The 19,678-nt window shown below is 42.0% G+C and overlaps 1 protein-coding gene across 6 annotated transcripts in view; it reads left to right on the forward strand.

Annotated features, from left to right (window-relative positions):
* GRID1 (glutamate ionotropic receptor delta type subunit 1) overlaps positions 1 to 19,678 on the forward strand; it is a 721,020-nt gene that overhangs the window by 646,863 nt on the left and 54,479 nt on the right. For all 6 annotated transcript variants that reach the window (XM_079975593.1, XM_079975595.1, XM_079975594.1 and 3 more), the window contains exon 12: positions 2,147 to 2,285. In XM_079975593.1, the coding sequence (XP_079831719.1) occupies positions 2,147 to 2,285 (139 nt within the window). The remainder of the gene's footprint in view (positions 1 to 2,146; positions 2,286 to 19,678) is intronic.

Genomic DNA, 19,678 nt, shown 5'->3' on the forward strand with positions numbered 1-19,678 from the left:
TAACTGCTGCACTCTTTTTGCAGTGTCAGTATTACGTATACCTATTTTCAGCCTGTGCTCCTACTGGGGGGAGAGTTAGTTCAATGCATGCATCTCATCATGCAGTGAAGCAGACTCCTAAGAATGTAAACTCTACATCACTGGATCAGATCAAATTCCATTTAGCCCAAATAGATGCCTCTAGACGCCTCTAGAAATGCAAAAAGGGGGGCAGTAAATAAAGACAACAGTGGTCCTACCCTGCCTAGTGTCTGGTAAATAATAATGTGAAGAGTAGATTAGAGCTTGTTCCATTATTCCTTAACCTTCCACAAGTTAATAGGAATGATCCAGCTACATATAAAAATCTTCTGGCCCTTTAATTTCAAAGTTAGAGATAAGCAAATCTGTAACCAAAACAAATAGAATTGTGGGGATCTTCTTCTTCTTCTTTTCTAGATTATTCCTGAATGTGTTCTTTTGTCAACTGACTTCATTTGAAGTCTTGCATTTCATGTTGAATTTTGTTGATTACCGCATGGAAGTAATCGTAATCCCCCCCTTAATTACAAGGATACATCTTGCAAGGTTGTTAGAAAAGAAATTGGGAGAGGAGCAAGATGCAAAACTTTTAATGGGAAACTTTGCCCACTAAATGTGGTCTCATTGAGATAGTTGTCTCACAAGCTTCAGTAATATAAAAAAAGAAGCACTTTAAATTAAGCAGCCAACAACAGGTATAATCAAAGATCGACTGATAGCGAAGGTGCCTTTGAATTAAAGGAGAAGCACAATTGTGTAGGAATCATCTATCCCCATAAATGATTTAAAAAGAGCAAGAAATAATATAACTAAGGCCATAGTCTCTTGCTCATAATTTGTTTTATCTTAATAAATAACTAACATCACCATCTTTGCTTGGGGTGATTAGTTTTGGTCAGGCTTGTATAGTTTTCTATAGTATAGTATGGGGATTTACAGCTTTTTGCTTCCTATACCATTACACTTTCTAACTGTGGGATATGAATGCAGTAAATAAATAAATGTGATGTTTCACTCACCCTAAATATGGTTTAGCATGACCAGTTTGTCCCATTACATGGTGATTTTTGACAACGCACTGAGGAAACGCGTCTGTGGGAAATGTTTTTCTTTGGGTTGTGCCCAATAGAGTTGTCACCAAGATCTGAACTGAATTTAGCTTCTTAACAAGCAAAATCTTTCTGAATTTTAGGAGAAGCCAAAAGAGTTTCACTAAAACTGTGGACGCTTCTCAGTGAGTTCTTGCTTTTAATGAATTACTTCTAAAACGGAATGCAAAGCACAATTGGAAAGTTTCCCAAAGCTTCTGAGGGATTTTGAGGAAATCACAATGTTGTCAGGGCCAGGGAAACTTCTCAGAAGGGTTCTGAACATTCCCAGGTCAAATATGTATTTGTCTCAGTATGTCCAAATTTTGATGAAGGACATGTTTATATTAGTAAAATGCCCATGAGGCACGCGCAGGTCCAGTGTCTAATTTTAGACATGTTACAAGGAGTGCTATAAACCAAGAAGAAGCAATAAAAATATGTCATTAATGTTTTGATGTTTTCGAATATGTTTCAGTGAACCACTTGGGAATTTCAGAGCCAATTTACACATTCATTTAACTCACCTAGCAAGAGGTGGTGGGGCAAATGAGAAATAGGTTCTCTCATGGTTAAATATTCCTCTATAGTTGAATATTCCTCCCTCTATAGTTAAATATTCCTCTATAGTTGAATATTCCTCCCTGCCCTTAAAAACTAGTTATCTCAGGGATTGGGATGCAGACTATTAAACTCCCTAACATGCACATTTTTGTCATGGAGTGTGGCTTCCACCCACCATGGCCGTGTATTCAACCTGTAGTGTAAAACTTGGTCCACACAAGCAAACAGATCACATGGTACAGAGTTTGCAGAACTGTAGCATTTCGTCTTTTAATCCCCACAATTGGGTAAATGTGTGTCTCTTTGTGTGTGTGTGTGTGTGTGTGTGTGTGTGTACATTCAGCTTTTTATGATGATGTTCATTAAAATACAAAAGTTGTGGGCTAACAGATAACTACAAGACAGGAATTATAGACAGGCATTAGCCTTTGTAAATAAGTTCCCAAGAGCTCACTCATTTTCTTATATTTCAGGTGGTGAATCTGCAGTCAATTCCATGGCGATGCGGATTGTGATGGGTAGCTGGTGGCTATTCACTCTTATTGTGTGTTCATCCTACACAGCGAACCTAGCGGCATTTCTCACTGTGAACAGAATGGACAATCCTATCAGGTAAGAGCTTTTCCCTACCACATAGCCGAGAAACCTGAACATTTTAATAATAATAATAATAATAATGATAATAATAATAATAATAATAATAATAATAATAATAATAATTTATTATTTATACCCCGCCCATCCGGCTGGGTTTCCCCAGCTACTCTGGGCGGCTTCCAACAAAATATTAAAATACAATAGTCTGCCAAATATTAAAAGCTTCCCTAAACAGGGCTGCCTTCAGATGTCTCCTAAAAGTCTGGTAGTTGTTTATTTCCTTGACATCTGATGGGAGGGCGTTCCACAGGGTGGGCGCCACTACCGAGAAGGCCCTCTGCCTGGTTCCCTGTAACTTCACTTCTCGCAGGGAGGGAATCGCCAGAAGGCCCTGGACCTGTGTCCAAGCAGAACGATGGGGGTGGGGATGCTCCTTTAGGTAAACTGGACTGAGGCTGTTTAGGGCTTTAAAGGTCAGCACCAACACTCTGAAATGTGCTCAGAAACGTACTGGGAGCCAATGTAGGTCTTTCAAGAATGGTGTTATGTGGTCTCGCCGGCTGCTCCCAGTCACCAATCTAGCTGCCGCATTCTGGATTAGTTGTAGTTTCCAGGTCACCTTCAAAGGTAGCCCCACATAGAGTGCACAGCAGTAGTCCAAGTGAGAGATAACTAGAGCATGTACCACTCTGGCGAGACAGTCCGCGGGCAGGTAGGGTCTCAGCCTACATACCAGGTGGAGCTGGTAAACAGCTGCCCTGGACAGCAAATTAACCTGTGCCTCCATGGACAGCTGCGAGTCCAAAATGAGTCCCAGGGTGTGCACCAGGTCCTCCAGGGGCACAGTTACCCCATTCAGGACCAGGGAGTCCTCCACACCTGCCCGTCTCCTGTCCCCCCAAAACAGTACTTCTGTCTTGTCAGGATTCTACCTCAATCTGTAAACATGAAGAAAGGTGTATTGGGCAGGAAGGAGGGCATTTGAAAAGGTTTGGGGACAGCAGTTGCAGTTTGTGAGAAATACCCACTTGGAGTGAAAAAGCCTCACCCGCCTAACTTTGTTTTGCCATCACTTATCAGAAACTAATTCAAAATTTCCTCTGAAACTGTCAATGCTGGGAAACTGCAGTGCTATTATTTATTGAAAAATGTTAATTCTGCTTGAGAGGCCAGGCTCTAGGATCTGCCATATGGCTACAGCTGCACAGGCTCATGAAGCAAAAACTATAGAACATCTGGCCTTAATGTTTGCGGGATGTATTTGTGTAACCTCAGTTGTATGTGTCATTTCATATAGTTATGCGCCGAAAATTGCACGTGCGTAAGGGAACACGCTTCCACAGCGTGGTTGCACTGAGAGCAGCAGAGGTCTTGGAAGCAGTAGAGTGGAAGATAGTACACATCATATATCAGCATGGTAAATCTCCCTGGCTTATAAAAGTACTTCATAGTTTTACCCTTAGTAGTACATTTAGCCTTTTTACCTTTCTCTGTGTCAGTGATTAAAACTTCCAGCCATTCATCCTGAGGTGCAATTGCATCCAGCTGTCAACAAAATTGGCAAGAGCCAGCTTCCAGCTGATTCATTACAGTCAGTGATAATCTACAAAGGAGACAACAAGACAATTTCATCTGAAGACACCTGCTTAAATATATATATGTAATTTTCTTCCCACATTTCTTTCTGGAAACATTAATTGATTCTTCCATCTCAGCTTAACACTAAAGAACTATTTGCAGGCCTCAGTCCTTTCCAGACCCTCCAAGCGTCCCTATTTTCCAAGGACAGCCTTGGATTTACAAAAGCCATACTGGTTTCTGATTTGATCCTGGAATGTCCCACTTTTCCTTAGAACGCCCCTATTTCCATCTGAGAAATGTTGGAGTGTATGGTAGGAAGCCTTTATTTACATTGGATAAATGTTGGAAGGTATGGAGTTATGTGACCCATGAGCCAAGGAAATGAGAACTAAACAACCTTTAGAAGACATCTGAAGGTAGCCCAGTACAGGGAAGTTTTTTGATGTTTAGTATTTATTATTATTTTTTAATGTTGGAAGCCGCTCAGAGTGGCTGGGGCAAGCCAGTCAGATGGGTGGGGTTCAAATAATAAAATTATTATGATTATTCTGGAATGTTGTTGTTTAGTCGTTTAGTCGTGTCCGTCTCTTCATGACCCCATGGACCAGAGCATGCCAGGCACTCCTGTCTTCCACTGCCTCCCGCAGTTTGGTCAAACTCATGCTGGTAGCTTCAAGAACACTATCCAACCACCTCGTCCTCTGTCGTCCCCTTCTCCTTGTGCCCTCCATCTTTCCCAACATCAGGGTCTTTTCCAAGGAGTCTTCTCTTCTCATGAGGTGGCCAAAGTATTGGAGTCTCAGCTTCACGATCTGTCCTTCCAGTGAGCACTCAGGGCTGATTTCCTTAAGAATGGATAGGTTTGATCTTCTTGCAGTCTATGGGACTCTCAAGAGTCTCCTCCAGCACCATAATTCAAAAGCATCAATTCTTCGGCGATCAGCCTTCTCTATGGTCCAGCTCTCATTTCCATACATCACTGCTGGAAAAACCATAGCTTTAACTATACAGACCATTGTTGGCAAGGCGATGTCTCTGCTTTTTATTCTGGAATAGGACGTCCCTATTTTCATTTGAGAAATGTTGGAGGGTATGCTTTTCCCTGTTGTTGGAATAGATTAGCTCAGTTCTAAAGAAGCTGAAAGTGTCTTTTGTTTCTCTGAAAACCTTCCAGCTCATCAGAAGAACTCGTGCTTGAGTGCTTCTATATTCTGCATTTGAAATTCCTTACCTGTTAAAATTATCCATGGAGCACTTTTCTCCACTTTTACCTCCAAACACAAAATACTCCATGACTGCATTCCTTCCATGATAGACTGTATGGCTTAGCCTTTCAGCTTGTATCTCTGTTTTCTATGAGTTTTCTTCCCTTGAGCTCAGTGATAATCTCTTTATGTGCCCAGGAGCCATGACCTGCCATCCCGCAACGTGTCTTGAAAGGACTACCTGTGACAATATTCTTTTGGTTCAAATTAGGCCACAACTTTATTGATTCCAGGTGGATGGGGTTTTGGCATAGACATTGAGTATATGTCTATGCCAGTGTGGTGCAGAGAGCCAGTGTGGTGTAGTGGGTTAAGAGCAGTGGACTCATAATCTGGTGAACCAGGTTCGCTTCCCCTCTCCTCCACATGCAGCTGCTGGGTGACCTTGGGCTAGTCACACTTCTCTGAAGTCTCTCAGCCCCACTCACCTCACAGAGTGTTTGTTGTGGGGGAGGAAGGGAAAGGAGATTGTCAGCTGCTTTGAGACTCCTTCGGGTAGTGATAAAGCGGGATATCAAATCCAAACTCTCTTCTTCTTGTTGTTTCAACCAGCCCACCTGTTGGTTGATTCTCCAAGGGGTTGAACCAGTGGTGAGGAAATCCTATGACATATGTCAAATAGGTTCTTCCCCACACAGATCACTACTGAGAAGAGCTGAGGCCCAAGACCCTGCCTGGGCATCCAGACATGAGACCTCCTCTAGGGTCCCTTTAATGGGTTACTCAATTCCCTTAGAGGGACTTACAACCTTCCCTCCGACCATGACCAGGTTTTTTACCCAATGCCTTACCCACCAAAGTTGTTACAATTGCTACGAGGTAGGCAAAAACCTCAGGTTGGCCAACTGACCAGAAAGACAAATACCTCCCCAGCCCCTAATATGGCAACCAATCATAATTCACAGCAAGGTCAGGAAACAAATGCTACCCCCAAGAATGGTAGGAGCTGGCCTAACTGTTGGGCGGCTAGGAGGGAGATTCTGTGAAACTGAAGTGCCATGTGAGGGGCCGGCACTCTTTATATACTCTGGGAGCAGACCTGAGTGAAGACTACAAGGGACCCAGTCAGGCTTGCTTGCTGAACATGCCCGCCCCTTGTCCTGGCTGCTATTGGCCCATTTGCAACCAATTCAAATGCTTCCCAGCCAGCAGGAGAGGTTTTTTACATCTCCTTTCTGCTGAGGACCCAGCCAAAGAGTCTGTGGAGGCAGCAGGATGCACCATGCTGCAATGCCACAGTACCCTTAGCAGTTTGCAATATATAGTGGTACCTCGGGTTAAGAATAGGTCCGTTCTTAACCTGAAACTGTTCTTAACCTGAGGTACCACTTTAGCTAATGGGGTGTCCTGCTGCTGCCGCACCGCTGCACGATTTCTGTTCTCATCCTGAAGCAAAGTTCTTAACCTGAGGTACTATTTCTGGGTTAGCGGAGTCTGTAATCTCTGAAGCGCCTGTAACCCGAAGTACCACTGTACTAGGGAAGCTTCTGCATGGAATGGGGTGTGTGGAGGGAGAAGTGTTCCATTAGATGGTTTAGGCAAGCCACTCTCTCCCAACTCCTCAACAATTTTCAGTGGGGTGATGTTAATACTGATCTGTGTTTCACTGTTGTGAGAAGTATCGAGAGGGTATGTGTGAAACACTTTGGGCTTTCTCAAATGTTTTGTAAGTAATGGTATGTTTCAGCACTAAACCACACATTGTGTGTGCGTATATCGCAAATAAAAAATAAAGGACCCCTGGACAATTAAGTCCAGTCAAAGACAGCATTCTGGGTCATGTGGCAAGCATGACTAAACTGCTTCTGGCACAACAGAACACTGTGATGGAAGCCAGAGTGCACAGAAACACTGTTTACCTTCCCACTGCAGTGATACCTATTTATCTACTTGCACTGGTATGCTTTTGAACTGCTAGGTTGGCAGGACCTGGAACAGAGCAATGGAAGTTCACCGCATCACATGTATTTGAACCGCCGATCTTCCAGTCGTGAAGCCCAAGAGGCTCAGTGGTTTAGACCACAATGTCATCCATATCTACACACACACACACACACACACACACACACAAACAACAACAAAAATCCCAAGTTCAATTCATGTAGGTTTGGGACAGATCTCTATCTGTGGAAGCTTCATATAGACCAGGCTTCCTCAACCTCAGCCCTCCAGATGTTTTGAGACTACAATTCCCATCATACCTGACCACTGGTTCTGCTAGCTAGGGATCATGGGAGTTGTAGGCCAAAAACATCTGGGGGGCAAAGGTTGAGGAGGCCTGATACAGACACTACTGAGCTAGATGAACCAACAGTCTTGACTCTGAATAAGGCAGCTTCCTTTGTGCCTAGAAAACCTTTAGCATGTTTTATCTGGAAGGCGTTTTCTGGCATTCACTTCTGTAAGGTACTTTCAAACATTGCATGATTATTCGCCATTTGGATGCCAAACTCTCATCTGATTCATCCAGTGCCAGGCATAGAGTCTTGCTTTGTGTTTCTTGTGCTAATGCATACTGCTTTTGCATTTTTGAATGGATTTCCAGTTCCCCAAGCATTATAATTACACATACTACAGAACAGCTGTTTGCTACTTTGAGCTTCCCCAGGCTTGTAAGGAACACACATCTGAATTAGGTTTCTGTTCAGAAATAGTGAGATTCAGGACATCAAATCATAGCTGCCAGTCACACCCACTCATCTGAAAACCAGTCATCTTCCGAGATTTCCTCCCAGTGTTAGTTTGCTAACACCTTCCCCCCCCCCATATTACTATCCTGCCCCCCTCAAAGAATGTTTGACTGGGCTACAATGCCCCCTTCCTACTATTACATGATTCCTCAGCGGGCCTTTCCCTTTTATTCTCATCACAACCCTATAATATAGCAATCTGAGAGAAGACCACCAAGGGTGAGTGGAAATGCAATCTGAATCTCCTCCGAGTCCAGCACTTTTCCCAACATAGGGCTGACCCAACTATGGGCTTCACTTGTCCACTCTGCCTTCCTGGAGCCATGGCATCTGCTATATAGCCCAGCCCTGTGTGTGCCTGAATTTAATTAGAGATGATCTGGATTCCCATGTTGCTGCTTGTTTGCAAGGATAAGTGTGTGGAGTTTGCAACTACATACATATTCTAGGGCCCAGGTTCAGGAGCACCCTTCTGGTAATAATTAAGTGCCACGCTAAAAACAAACAAAGTAGGACACATAGAAAAGTAGGCTGTCTGCAAATTCAAAGGCATTTCAAATTAAAGCCTTTGTCAGATAAGCTTTTATATTTACAGTTTTTTAATGAATATTTTAGGTATGTCTGTTTAACTCTGTTCCTTGATTGCACACACAGAGTGTGTCTGTTTATATAATCATATCTATTGTCTGGTGATTTGGAGTGTTGTCAGAATTTGGACCTTAATTCCCAAGTTTTCATGTTTGCTTATGTCAAGGTTGAAAACCTAGTCAAGTAAGACCCTTATTAACATGATCTTCCCTTCTTTGTTTTCTTGAGGAGAAATAATCACGTATATCAGCATTTACATGGAGTACCCAGCCCACAAGTGATCTTTTGCACCTTCCCCACCCATCTCTCTGCCCACGTCAGTCTGTTTTAAAGTCTTTCAGGCAGGGAGCTGCCTCTTTAAAATTTATTGGTCAGCATCTAATAATTTAGCCCTTTAAAAATAAGATAAGATGAAGTTGAGCCCTTGGCTCTAACCCTTTTGCTCTTGATTGTGATTCCCCTTTCTGCTGTCACCACTTCCTAGCATCTTCCTGTTGTTAAGGGTGGGGTGGTTCCATAGCAACAATAGAATTTCACTACTGTCAGGATGTATAGAGGCAGCACATTTCCCAGGCAACCATACAATGGCCCCGTTCATTCTTTGTACACAGAGGCAGATTTACGGGAGCGTATTTGGTTCACTCACACCAGGTGCCAAGCCGAGGGGGCACTGGAACAGTGACGTAGAATGGAAGGCAAGAGAGTGGGGGCACTGAAATTTGAAAGCCCAGCTTCCGCCACTGTTGTCTGTATAATAAAAGAGGATCAGATTTGTGGCAGAAATTTGCCGCCCCTTTGCCCGCTACTCAAGAGATAAGAATCCACCCATCAAATAAATACATAGGTGGACAGAGCCTGATAGAAACCGTACTAGAACCTTAGAGCAGGAGAAATACTTACAAAGATGTCTTGGAAAGGGCACAACATTCACTGCATGTTGTTTTTCATGAGACAATCTTTAAAATTCCAGATCAACTGAAATGAGTTTGTAAACCCCCTCTTGCATCTTCCGACCATCTGCATTTGTGCAGATTGCCCCAGTGTGGTATACGTGACTTTCCCAGGGCTTTCCAGGCTAACAGAAGAGAAGGCTTTGTTTATAAATTAAGCCATGCAGGCACAAAGTAAGGAAATAATCTCAAATGCCTCATAATTAAGTGTCTCTAGCTTGTATTTAGGGATAGGGAGACACATTCTGCAATATTGCAAACTCACATTGCCAGCGCATTATTTGTGATCCTTGTCAGAAACTCTGAGGCTGGATGCTTGGTGATCCCCAGAAGGCCAGTGCTTGGTGTTAAAGGCCCATCTGCACTATAGGTGAGCCGGCTCTGAGCAACACTGTTTCATAGTTGAAAAAGCTTATCTGCATCTAACAGATAGTGATAGAAACAGACTAACAGAGAAACAAACAGGCATAATAAATTAACAATATTGAACCATATTGAAGATGCTCAGGCAACAAGTAAATAATAATAATAATAATAATAATAATAATAATAATAATAATAATAAATTTATTTATACCCCGCCCTCCCCGGCCAGAGCTGGGCTCAGGGCGGTTAACACCAGTAAAATTACAGTAAAAACATAATGGGGGGGGACCAATTTAAAATACAGGTTAAAATGCAATTTAAAATGCATCCTTATTTTAAAAGTAGCCCATAGATCAAAACCATAAGGGGAGGGAACATAAGGGTCAGACTGAGTCCAAACCAAAGGTCAGGCGGAACAGCTCTGTCTTGCAGGCCCTGCGGAAAGATATCAAGTCCCACAGGGCCCTAGTCTCTTGTGACAGAGCATTCCACCAAGTTGGGGCCAGTAGTGAAAAGGCCCTGGCCCTAGTTGAGACCAATCTAACCACCTTGCGACTTGGGACCTCCAAAATGTTGTCATTTGTGGACCTTAAGGTCCTCTGCGGGGCATACCAGGAGAGGCGGTCCCGTAGGTACGTGGGTCCTAGGCCGCATAGGGCTTTACATGACCGGCACCTTGAATTGGGCCAAAAAAAAAAAAATCATTGGCAGCCATTGCAAATCACGTGGAACTGGTGTGATAGAATAAAATGTCTAGTTTTCATTAGCATTTCAATCTGATACCGTAGGAACAGACAGGAAACCTCTTTCTGTTACGTGCCTGTCATTGACATCCTGAGAAAGAATCGGCCATGATGGGCTTAAGTTTAGTACGTACCCTTGGAGAGATGAAAAGGGTTTACCAATTTATAAAGTAAGGTAGCAAATGTTCCCCAGTGTGGATGGCCTACACTATTCATAAGAAGAGCTGTACATTATAATTTCCACAGAGTGCACACTACATGTTCTAGCAATCAAACGTCTCTTTGGTATTTCTCTGCATTTCCCTGTTGCTTCCTTGAAGCACGAACTGCTCTCTCCTCTTTCTCTTTCCAAGCTATGGAAGCAACATCAAGGAAGCATACTTTAGAGCGTGCCCTAGAACTTTTAATACCACAAGCCCTGTCAGATTCAAGAACTTCAAAAGGAGTCCTTTGTAGACTTTCTTTTCATAAGACTAATGGGACTGCCAAAGTGAGAGTCCCAGTGACCTCTGCTTGTTCTGATTCCATAGTAAAGTTCCAGGTCCACCTTCAGTTTATTAACATTTTTCAGTGCATGCGTTATCAGTGAATGGGATTATGAAAGGGAAAATAATGAACCACCAGCACTGTAGGTCATGCAAATCAGCACCATTTAATTAAAGCACTATTTTTTAAACCGCTACACAATAATACTTTTATTGACTTCTATATTGCAAGTTTGTAATTTCATTTATTTATTAGATTTTCATTGCCCCGTAACCTGGATGGAAGCACCATTTGTCTCATAGAGATGCCAACATACTTTTTCAGAGTTAGGCCCAGGAATGAGCAACTAGGGCTCAGTAATGCTTTCCTCAAAATAAGACATAAGTATTCAAAGCCCTGGGAATCTTCTGCAGCTTAGATTTTTTTAAAAAAATGAGAGGGGAAAGGCTTATTCAATAAAGAGCTTCTCAAAGAAGATACGGGATTAGAAGCAAAAGCCCATATCCCAGTGGGAGAGTGGGCTTTTGCAACTAGCATGATCCCCCCCCCAATATAGTTCTTCAAAGCAGCTCCCTAGTAAAGTGATAAAGATGGTTGACAATGACTCTGCAAAGGAGGCTGCATTGAAGAGCTACCCTTGGTGAATCTGGGAGAGAAACAAAAACCCATCACTGTCAAATATACTTGGGCTGCAAGGATCTCATATGGATGGACTTTCTCTAAGAGTAGCTCTTCAGCTGAGCTCCCTTGCAAAGCCATTGACAACCATCTCTGTTGCTTTGCTAGAGGGCTATGTTGGAGAAGTACATCTTGGAAAACAGGAATGGGGGCCAAAATCCCAACCCTGTGGAAGACTATTTTACCCCAAGGTTCCTCCGTGGGCCTTGGGGGTGGGGTGGGCTTTTTCATTCGGTTTTCCTGGGGACATCTCTTCAAAGCTGCAAAGCCACATGGAAACATCAGCTTCCCCAATGGTTCCTTAGCGAGCTGAGCTTTTTACCAATGCTTTGGTAAATATATCAGCCCAATTCAAAGCCAATCTGACGTGAACTGATAGGAGCTGGCTGGCAGCTCCCAGTCTTGGCTAGCATGTTTCTTTACAGCACTGCACATGATACCATGGTCTCTTGGGAATGTGGTATTCAGTTTTAACTGGTCAAAAAGAAAATCTGGCCAGCTCAGCTGCTAAATATAGCCAAGTCATGGTCAACTCTTATATAAATGATTGCCTTTTAGAACTGTTAGAATAAACAAATAATTATGCTAAATGTCAAAACTAATCTGTTCCAGAGAACCCTTTAATCATGTCCTCTCATAATCTTTATCGAGCACTATGCCAAATTACATGGAAGCCCCTTTTAGCCCAAACAATCTCAGTGGACTCTCTGGTACTTCTGATTCCTGTGTCACTGGAGTGATTGCTCTTGTGTTTATTTCTTCCTGAAGTCTGTATTCCAGTTCCTAATGTGACTCGCCTTTAAGTTAGAACACATGGCTAGCTGGAGAAGCAGAGGGCAGAAATTCTCTAGTGATGATTTCAAGCTGTGGTCCATGGACCACTAGTGGTCTGTGAGCTTCATTCAGGGGGTCCGTGGCGTATCTGTGGATTTGTGTCTGAAGATGGGAGATAGCATATTCATCATGTTAAATATCCATATGACTTTTTAATTGCATTTTATTGATTATTTAGTTTCTTATATTGTATATTCAGTAAAATACAAGATATAAGAAATAAAATAAGCAATTAAAATACACTTAAAAAATCATAAAGCATCTGGCTCGCCACACTACAATTGCTGCCACAGGCAGAAAAAATCATTAAGTGATTTGCCAAGACCATCAGCAATTTTCAGGTGGTTTTTGGAAAGCAGAAAATGGTAACCATTGCTCTAGTGATAATCACACAGCAGTTGCTGCTCCTAAATGAGGAATGTGTGACCTTTATTCCTGCAAAGGGGCTCTCGCTAAGGATGGCATTGTATCAGATTTCTTTTTTCTTCCCAACTTCGATCTTTGTTGCTGAAGTTTTGATAGATGTGTCTCCAAATCTGAGTAGCTGGATAAAAAGATATGAAGCAGGTGGAAAGCAAATCTACATAGATTATCAAGGTAGTTTGTTACTTCCATTTTAGGCAAAAGCATTTGTCATTCACCAGATGTGTCTGATTCAAACAGAATGGTTTCATGCCAACTTTATGATACACTTGATTTAGGTAAAGTGGCTAAAACCTGCTGTTGGGACTGAGTTGTTCTTTATTTCAGTCTATCACTTTAGTTGCTTTTCTTTCTTTTTACTATTAATTATATTGCATGTATTAAAATACTTTGCTTTAGTAAATGCGTTAACCCTTTAAGCTTACTCAAATAAAAGGCAAAATAGCATAGTGATTGTTTGAAAACGTTCACCCCGCAATTAAGCTCATTTTTGTGTCTTGGTTGAAAAGTGTAGCCATCTGTATAAATTGCTCTTTAGTGCCTTTTATTTTGTTCCGTTTCCACTTGGCAAACAAGATTACCCTGTAGTTAATGCTTCCACCCTCCCTCACTCCCTAGACCTAAAGCTAATGAACAAACTGGAGCTCTTCTCTAAACTGATTTATGCATATAGGAATGCAAACAAACACCCCACACCACTGAAAGCTCCTTCTAAGTAATAAAGCATTCGGAGAATAAAAACTTAGAATATAAATTGCATTCACCACTATTAGAGCTGCTGCAGGATGGGTTATATCCAGCCTTTCTTCCATGGAACTTTCGGAGATGTACATAGGGGCCTGGGGGCAGCCTCCCATTTGGGCATTGAGGCTACCCCTGTTTAACTGCTCAATCCCCTGGGATTAGTTTTTGGCACATCACAGTTTTTCAGTCCATAGCAGCTAAGTGACAAATGGGGTGCTTTCAAGTGAGCTCTTACTATTTTGTTGAGATCTCACAAATGGCTCACTGTGGCAATGGGATTTTAAAAATTATTATTAATTATTCTATTATTAATATTCATTAAATTTGTATGTCGTCCTATCCCCGCAGGTCTCAGGGCGGTTCACAGGATAAAATCACAGTATAAAAACACAAAATACATAATCATTTTTTAAAAACAAAACAAAACAGGAACAACCCAATAACCCCTGCCCAACACATTTTTAAAGGGCGAGTGCCAATCAGCCCAAGCCCTGGTTAAAGAGGAAGAAGAGAAGAAGAAGAGTTTGGATTTGATATCCTGCTTTGTCACTACCCGAAGGAGTCTCAAAGCGGCTAACAATCTCCTTTCCCTTCCTCCCCCACAACAAACACTCTGTGAGGTGAGTGGGGCTGAGAGACTTCAGAGAAGTGTGACTAGCCCAAGGTCACCCAGCAGCTGCATGTGGAGGAGCGGAGACGCGAACCTGATTCCCCAGGTTACGAGTCTATCACTCTTAACCACTACACCACACTGGAAAGTTTTTGCCTGGCGCCTAAAGGTGTATAATGATGGCACCAGGTGAACCTTCCTGGGGAGAGCATTCCACAAATTTATTGCATTTCCCCCAGAAAATGTAAATCCAGATTAAACAGTGAGAATATGGTCTGGCATTTTGATACTGAAGACCATGCTACAAAAAAGAATGAAAGAAAGAAAGGAGCCTGCATGCATGGCAAGCACAGATTCAACAATAAACACCCATTTGCCTAAAATCTAAACTCTGCTGAGTCCTTTTCATCTCTCTGATGACTGACTCTGTCTATGGCAGCATGGCTAAAAGTCACCAGTCCAGTCTAACAAAAGTCCTGAAAGGGTCCTGCAAATAGACCCTTATATAATCCATACCTTTTCTTCAGTATCTGAGGAATATATAAAGCAGGATACAGAAATGCAACATAGTGTTTCCTCTTGGCAAGAAGTCTGCTATGACTTTGTGAGGAACATATTATTTTATTTGGCCTTGTACAACAGATTTCTGTGCTTGTCACTTAGATGGAAAGCTCCAGAACTGCTAATAGTGAAGCCCGAAGCAGGAGAAATCTTGTTCAGCATGTGTGTGCAAGATTAATTAATACTAAGTCACCATGAATAAATGATAGTAAAAGCTCATGTTTCTACTTGAAATGTTTAGTTAGTGGTTTTGTGTCACTTCTGTGCTTAACCTAATTGCATTATTTGCTTCTTTTCTTTGTGGCGTCTGTAATCCTACAATTGATTGGGTTAGGCTGGCAACTGGAGTAGGGGAAACAAGTGTTTTCTCAGCCATTTCACTCAAAATTACATGTTTCATGTCTACAATATTTCAGGATAGGGTGAAAAAAATTGGGGGGTAGGAAGAGAATCAATGTGGCTTCCGTTTTGGTTCTTCCAGAAGGCTTGGGAAATCTTGGAAATTTCAAAGTGGTAGACACAATTCAAAATGGCAGCCTCCTGGTTAAACATTGAAAGAAAAACACATACTTTTACAGCAACTCACTATTTTGAAGATGATTGTTTTGCTGGATTGTGCCCATGGGACATCCAATTTATCTGGATGAAAAAGAGTACAGTCTGTGTCAGATCCAAATACCTCTTCCTGCTGCATTCCTCTTCTCTCCTGTGAATGAAAATGTTTCTGACATGCACAGGGGTCCCCTGTATTACATGAACAAAACATTCCCCTGACTATCAGAGGACATAGGGAAGCATTCTTATCTGAACATTTCCACATGCAGCTCAAAGCCACAGGACAGTATCCATGAATATATTTGCTAGATATCTTGCCTATCTGACAGACTTGGTTTTAATCTTTCAAATACTTGTGCATATGCTAAAAATATTATGAAAATGTGCACTTAAAATTCAGTGACCATCGGTCACTCCTAATACAGCATTATTCACAAAGGAATATGTGATACACATAATAGAATTCCATTTCTCTACAGGATGGGATTTCATGCAAAATGCATTTGCTTTGCTGTGCTTCAGTCTACGTTGCTAGACTTGCTATAGCTGCAGCTTCCCACAGTAATTAACCAGATCTTTTTATGCATTTATTCTTCCCTCACTGTTGTGCTGTGTCATGTGTGTTGCAGTGTATGCAGCCACAAGGCTTCAAAACATGTGTGACTGTCATTGAAGCCCTTTCTAGGTTGGGGTCAGGGTGGGTGGGTGTGTTTAATTTTTTTTTAATGATTCCCCCTATGTTTTAGTTGTCCCTATTTTATGTGTAAGCCACCTAAAAAAAATGTTTAGGGGTACTCTCATTTCGACTCAAGAAAATCACCATTTTATAATTCAAATGGGGGAAAATAAATACAGTAAATACAATGAAACTGACCAATCACCATGCTAGATTCCAACTCCTACTTCACATATTAAACGCTCACTTCCATCTGAGACTCAGGAAACACCGTGACAGGAAATGAGGCCGCCATTGGGGGTAGCAATGGAACTGACGATTCACTATACTAGAGAAGAAACTTAAAATTTTATTTTTTTAAGTTTTTTCTCCTGTTAAGATTCACAAAATGTTTAGGGGTATGTGTACCCTTGCATCCCCCCAGAAAAAGCATTAACAACAACAACAACAACAACAATAATACTGTTGCAAGGACTGTCTTCTCTCCTATAAACATTCTGACTTGATGTTTTGCCTCATAACCCCCCATCTTCATAGGTGAAGGTGATGATATGGAACAGGGCCTTTTTGGCAGCAGCACCTAAGTCAGAGCTTTCTAAACTTTTCATGTTGGTGACACAGTTTTTAGACATGCATCATTTCGCAATACAGAAATGCAGTTTCACTAGCAAACTAGAGGTTAAACTAACCCCTTTCCAGCCCCCCAGAAGGAGTGTGGGGAGTGTTTGTGCACACTGTAGCTAACACACTAACTTGCTGTGACATATAGTTTGGAAAGCTGCAGCCTAAGTTGTTTGACTCTCTTTCTCTCTGAAGATCTGAATGGGTTCCAGGACAGCCCAACTTTTCATACCAAAATAAATTCTAAAATTAACAAAGGCAGATGTCATAGACTTTGGAAATAACATGAACCTCCCTAGATTATGTACTAAGGTTTAATCTAAGACTTGAGTATGCATTCAGATTACACCAAAGCCTATTTCGTACTAAATTCCATCTGGGAGGGGGAGGAGTGAAGGACCCTTTATTCATCAGATTTTGTATCTTTGTATGCAAATTATATCTAACCAGTTGTTAATTTATGCCCCCCCCCCCCGGCCAGCACTTTATGCACTTGGGAAACATAAAGTGTTTTTGAATTCAGACATACATGGATGTTAAATACATTCCCCCATTCCCCTGACCAGCTCTGTTTACTCAAGCCAGGCATTTAAAATTTACATTATTCAGAATGTTGGTGGCAGAAACTTCAAATGTGTCTATTCAGTGATTTTAATAGTTGGACAGAGAGGAGGAGGGAAGGCTGGAGAGGGAGAGAAAGCTAAGCAATTTTAAACTCAGCAATGGGAATTTGGCACACAGGTAGCACACATTCTCTGTCCAAAGAAGCTTAGAAGTCGGCATGCCCTGGGCAGCACTACATCTTAGTGGCAACTCTTCTGTTGGAGCAGCTTAGTTGCACCATTGAGTTGAAAGCTTAGTGTGGTGGCCCTGAGCAAAAAGCTTACCTTCATGGCTTCCTTATGTCACCAAAACATGCATCTGCCCTAAAATACAACATGTTTTTAATTGTGCAGATGACCTATGCGGTGGAACATGTTATTTCCAAAGTCTATGACATCTGCCTTTGTTAATTTTAGAATTTACTTCCCATCTTTTTTGCAGATGCCGCAGAGCAGCTAATAAAAATATGTATGAACCTATCTATCCTGTATACTCTAACATGCTAAGTCAAAAACTTAGGGTGTTACATGAACCTGAAATATCCTGTAGTATCCCTGCATGTGCACACTATTCTAGGCTTGCTGCTTTCTAATCAGGACGCATCCCCAGACCAGCGACTCTTCAGAAACACAGGGGATTGGCTCTACTCAGGGTCGGTAACTAATTACTTGTCAAGTACGGGAGTTCCCTTCTCCCTTCTAGTAGCTCACCGATTAGAATTAACAAACATCTGTTAGATTTATAGTCTTTTCACTACAGTATCATGTTGCCAGCACAGACAGACTCTCTGCAAGGATAACAGTTGCTCACTCTGACTCCTCCCAACTTCCATAGCAAGAAGTGTGCCAACGGGATGTCCCTCCTGCCCTGTGTCTCCTTTGTTACCAGAAACACTTGGACCTCCGAGTGCAGGGGGAGGGAGGGGGTCCTCCCACTCTCAATTGATATCTTGCCTGACTGCTCCCTCCCTTCTGGTTGCTTAGCTACTATCTCAAAAGTGGGTAGCTCCTCTCTCAACTGTGCAGCTTCTGTCTCTGCCTGCCTGTCTGCTTCTGGAAACACTGGAAGCGGGGGGCAGGGCAGGGAAATAGTGCTCCTCTTCTTCTGTTAGAAGCTGATCTGCCTGCGATTTCATTCTGCAATCTTCCGATCCAGCCCAGCTCCTGACATTACTCTTTTAAACTCCAATAGTAAACATTACCAGCGATAAGAGTACAGCCTTCTTCCAATTTATTAGATGTTTGCTAAACACTGGCACTTTACTTACTTATTTCTTGAAGAAATTACAGTGGTACCTCGGGTTACATATGCTTCAGGTTACATACGCTTCAGGTAACGTACTCCGCTAACCCAGAAATAGTGCTTCAGATTAAGAACTTTGCTTCAGGATGAGAACAGAAACCATGCTCTGGCGGTGCGGTGGCAGGGGGAGGCCCCATAAGCTAAAGTGGTGCTTCAGGTAAAGAACAGTTTCAGGTTAAGTATGGCCCTCCGGAACGAATTAAGTACTTAACCCGAGGTACCACTGTAGACACTATTTGTTTGTTTTTTAAAAAATACCTGAAAGCAAAGCAGTTTACCAACAACTACAGCAACACCGTTTTTGTAGCCAAACACCATCTGTGGTGCTATGAAGGTGGTTGGGGAGTGAAAAGAGATCAGCCAGCAGCAAGTGGCTTGTACCTCAGAGGCCAGATCAAGCACCTGAGGTGAGCCTCTTGGGTGGGACAACCGTGCCTGTGTGGTACACTATTTGCTAAGGAAAATCACATTCTGTGACCCAGATGCAGCCACACAGACACATGCATGGAAAATTGCAGAGATTAGTTTATGTTGCATACAATTTATCTTGCTGCCTCAGGGCATTGGGAAGGATAAGGAGCTTTGTGGCTGCAGAAGACCTACCTTTAGAAAATATACCCCAGCTGCTATTCCTGAGGGTTCACTAGGTCATCTGTACACAGGCTTTCAAGCTCATCTCAAGAGAAATAATGGCCAGAGACTTACTTTAAAAAATGATATTAGATTCTTGGCATATCTTCTACATTTCCTGCTGCTTTGGTGTAATCTGAATGCATACTCAAGTCTTAGATTAAACCTTAGTACATAATCTAGGGAGGTTCAAGAAAGCACTGACATATGACGTTGACAATACAGGAGATCTATTTGTGACATTTCCTGATGAGTACAGAAAAAATATTTAAAGATTTCTGCATACGGTAGCAGGAGCAGCAAGGTTAACTATCCTTTTTACTCCCTTAGTATTTGAAATGATTCTCCTCCCCTTCAGCTGTAATTAAGGCTCTATTTATGCAGAGGAACTAAGAAAATCTAAACATTTCAGCATTTTCAGAAATATTACAACTTCAGTAATTGCTGCAGTAAAACTCTCCATAAAAGTATTTGCACTGTAACCATTCTTAGTTCTGTAGTA

The sequence above is a fragment of the Podarcis cretensis genome, assembly GCF_951804945.1.
Source record: "Podarcis cretensis genome assembly, chromosome: 5".
NCBI classification, from domain to species: domain Eukaryota; kingdom Metazoa; phylum Chordata; class Lepidosauria; order Squamata; family Lacertidae; genus Podarcis; species Podarcis cretensis.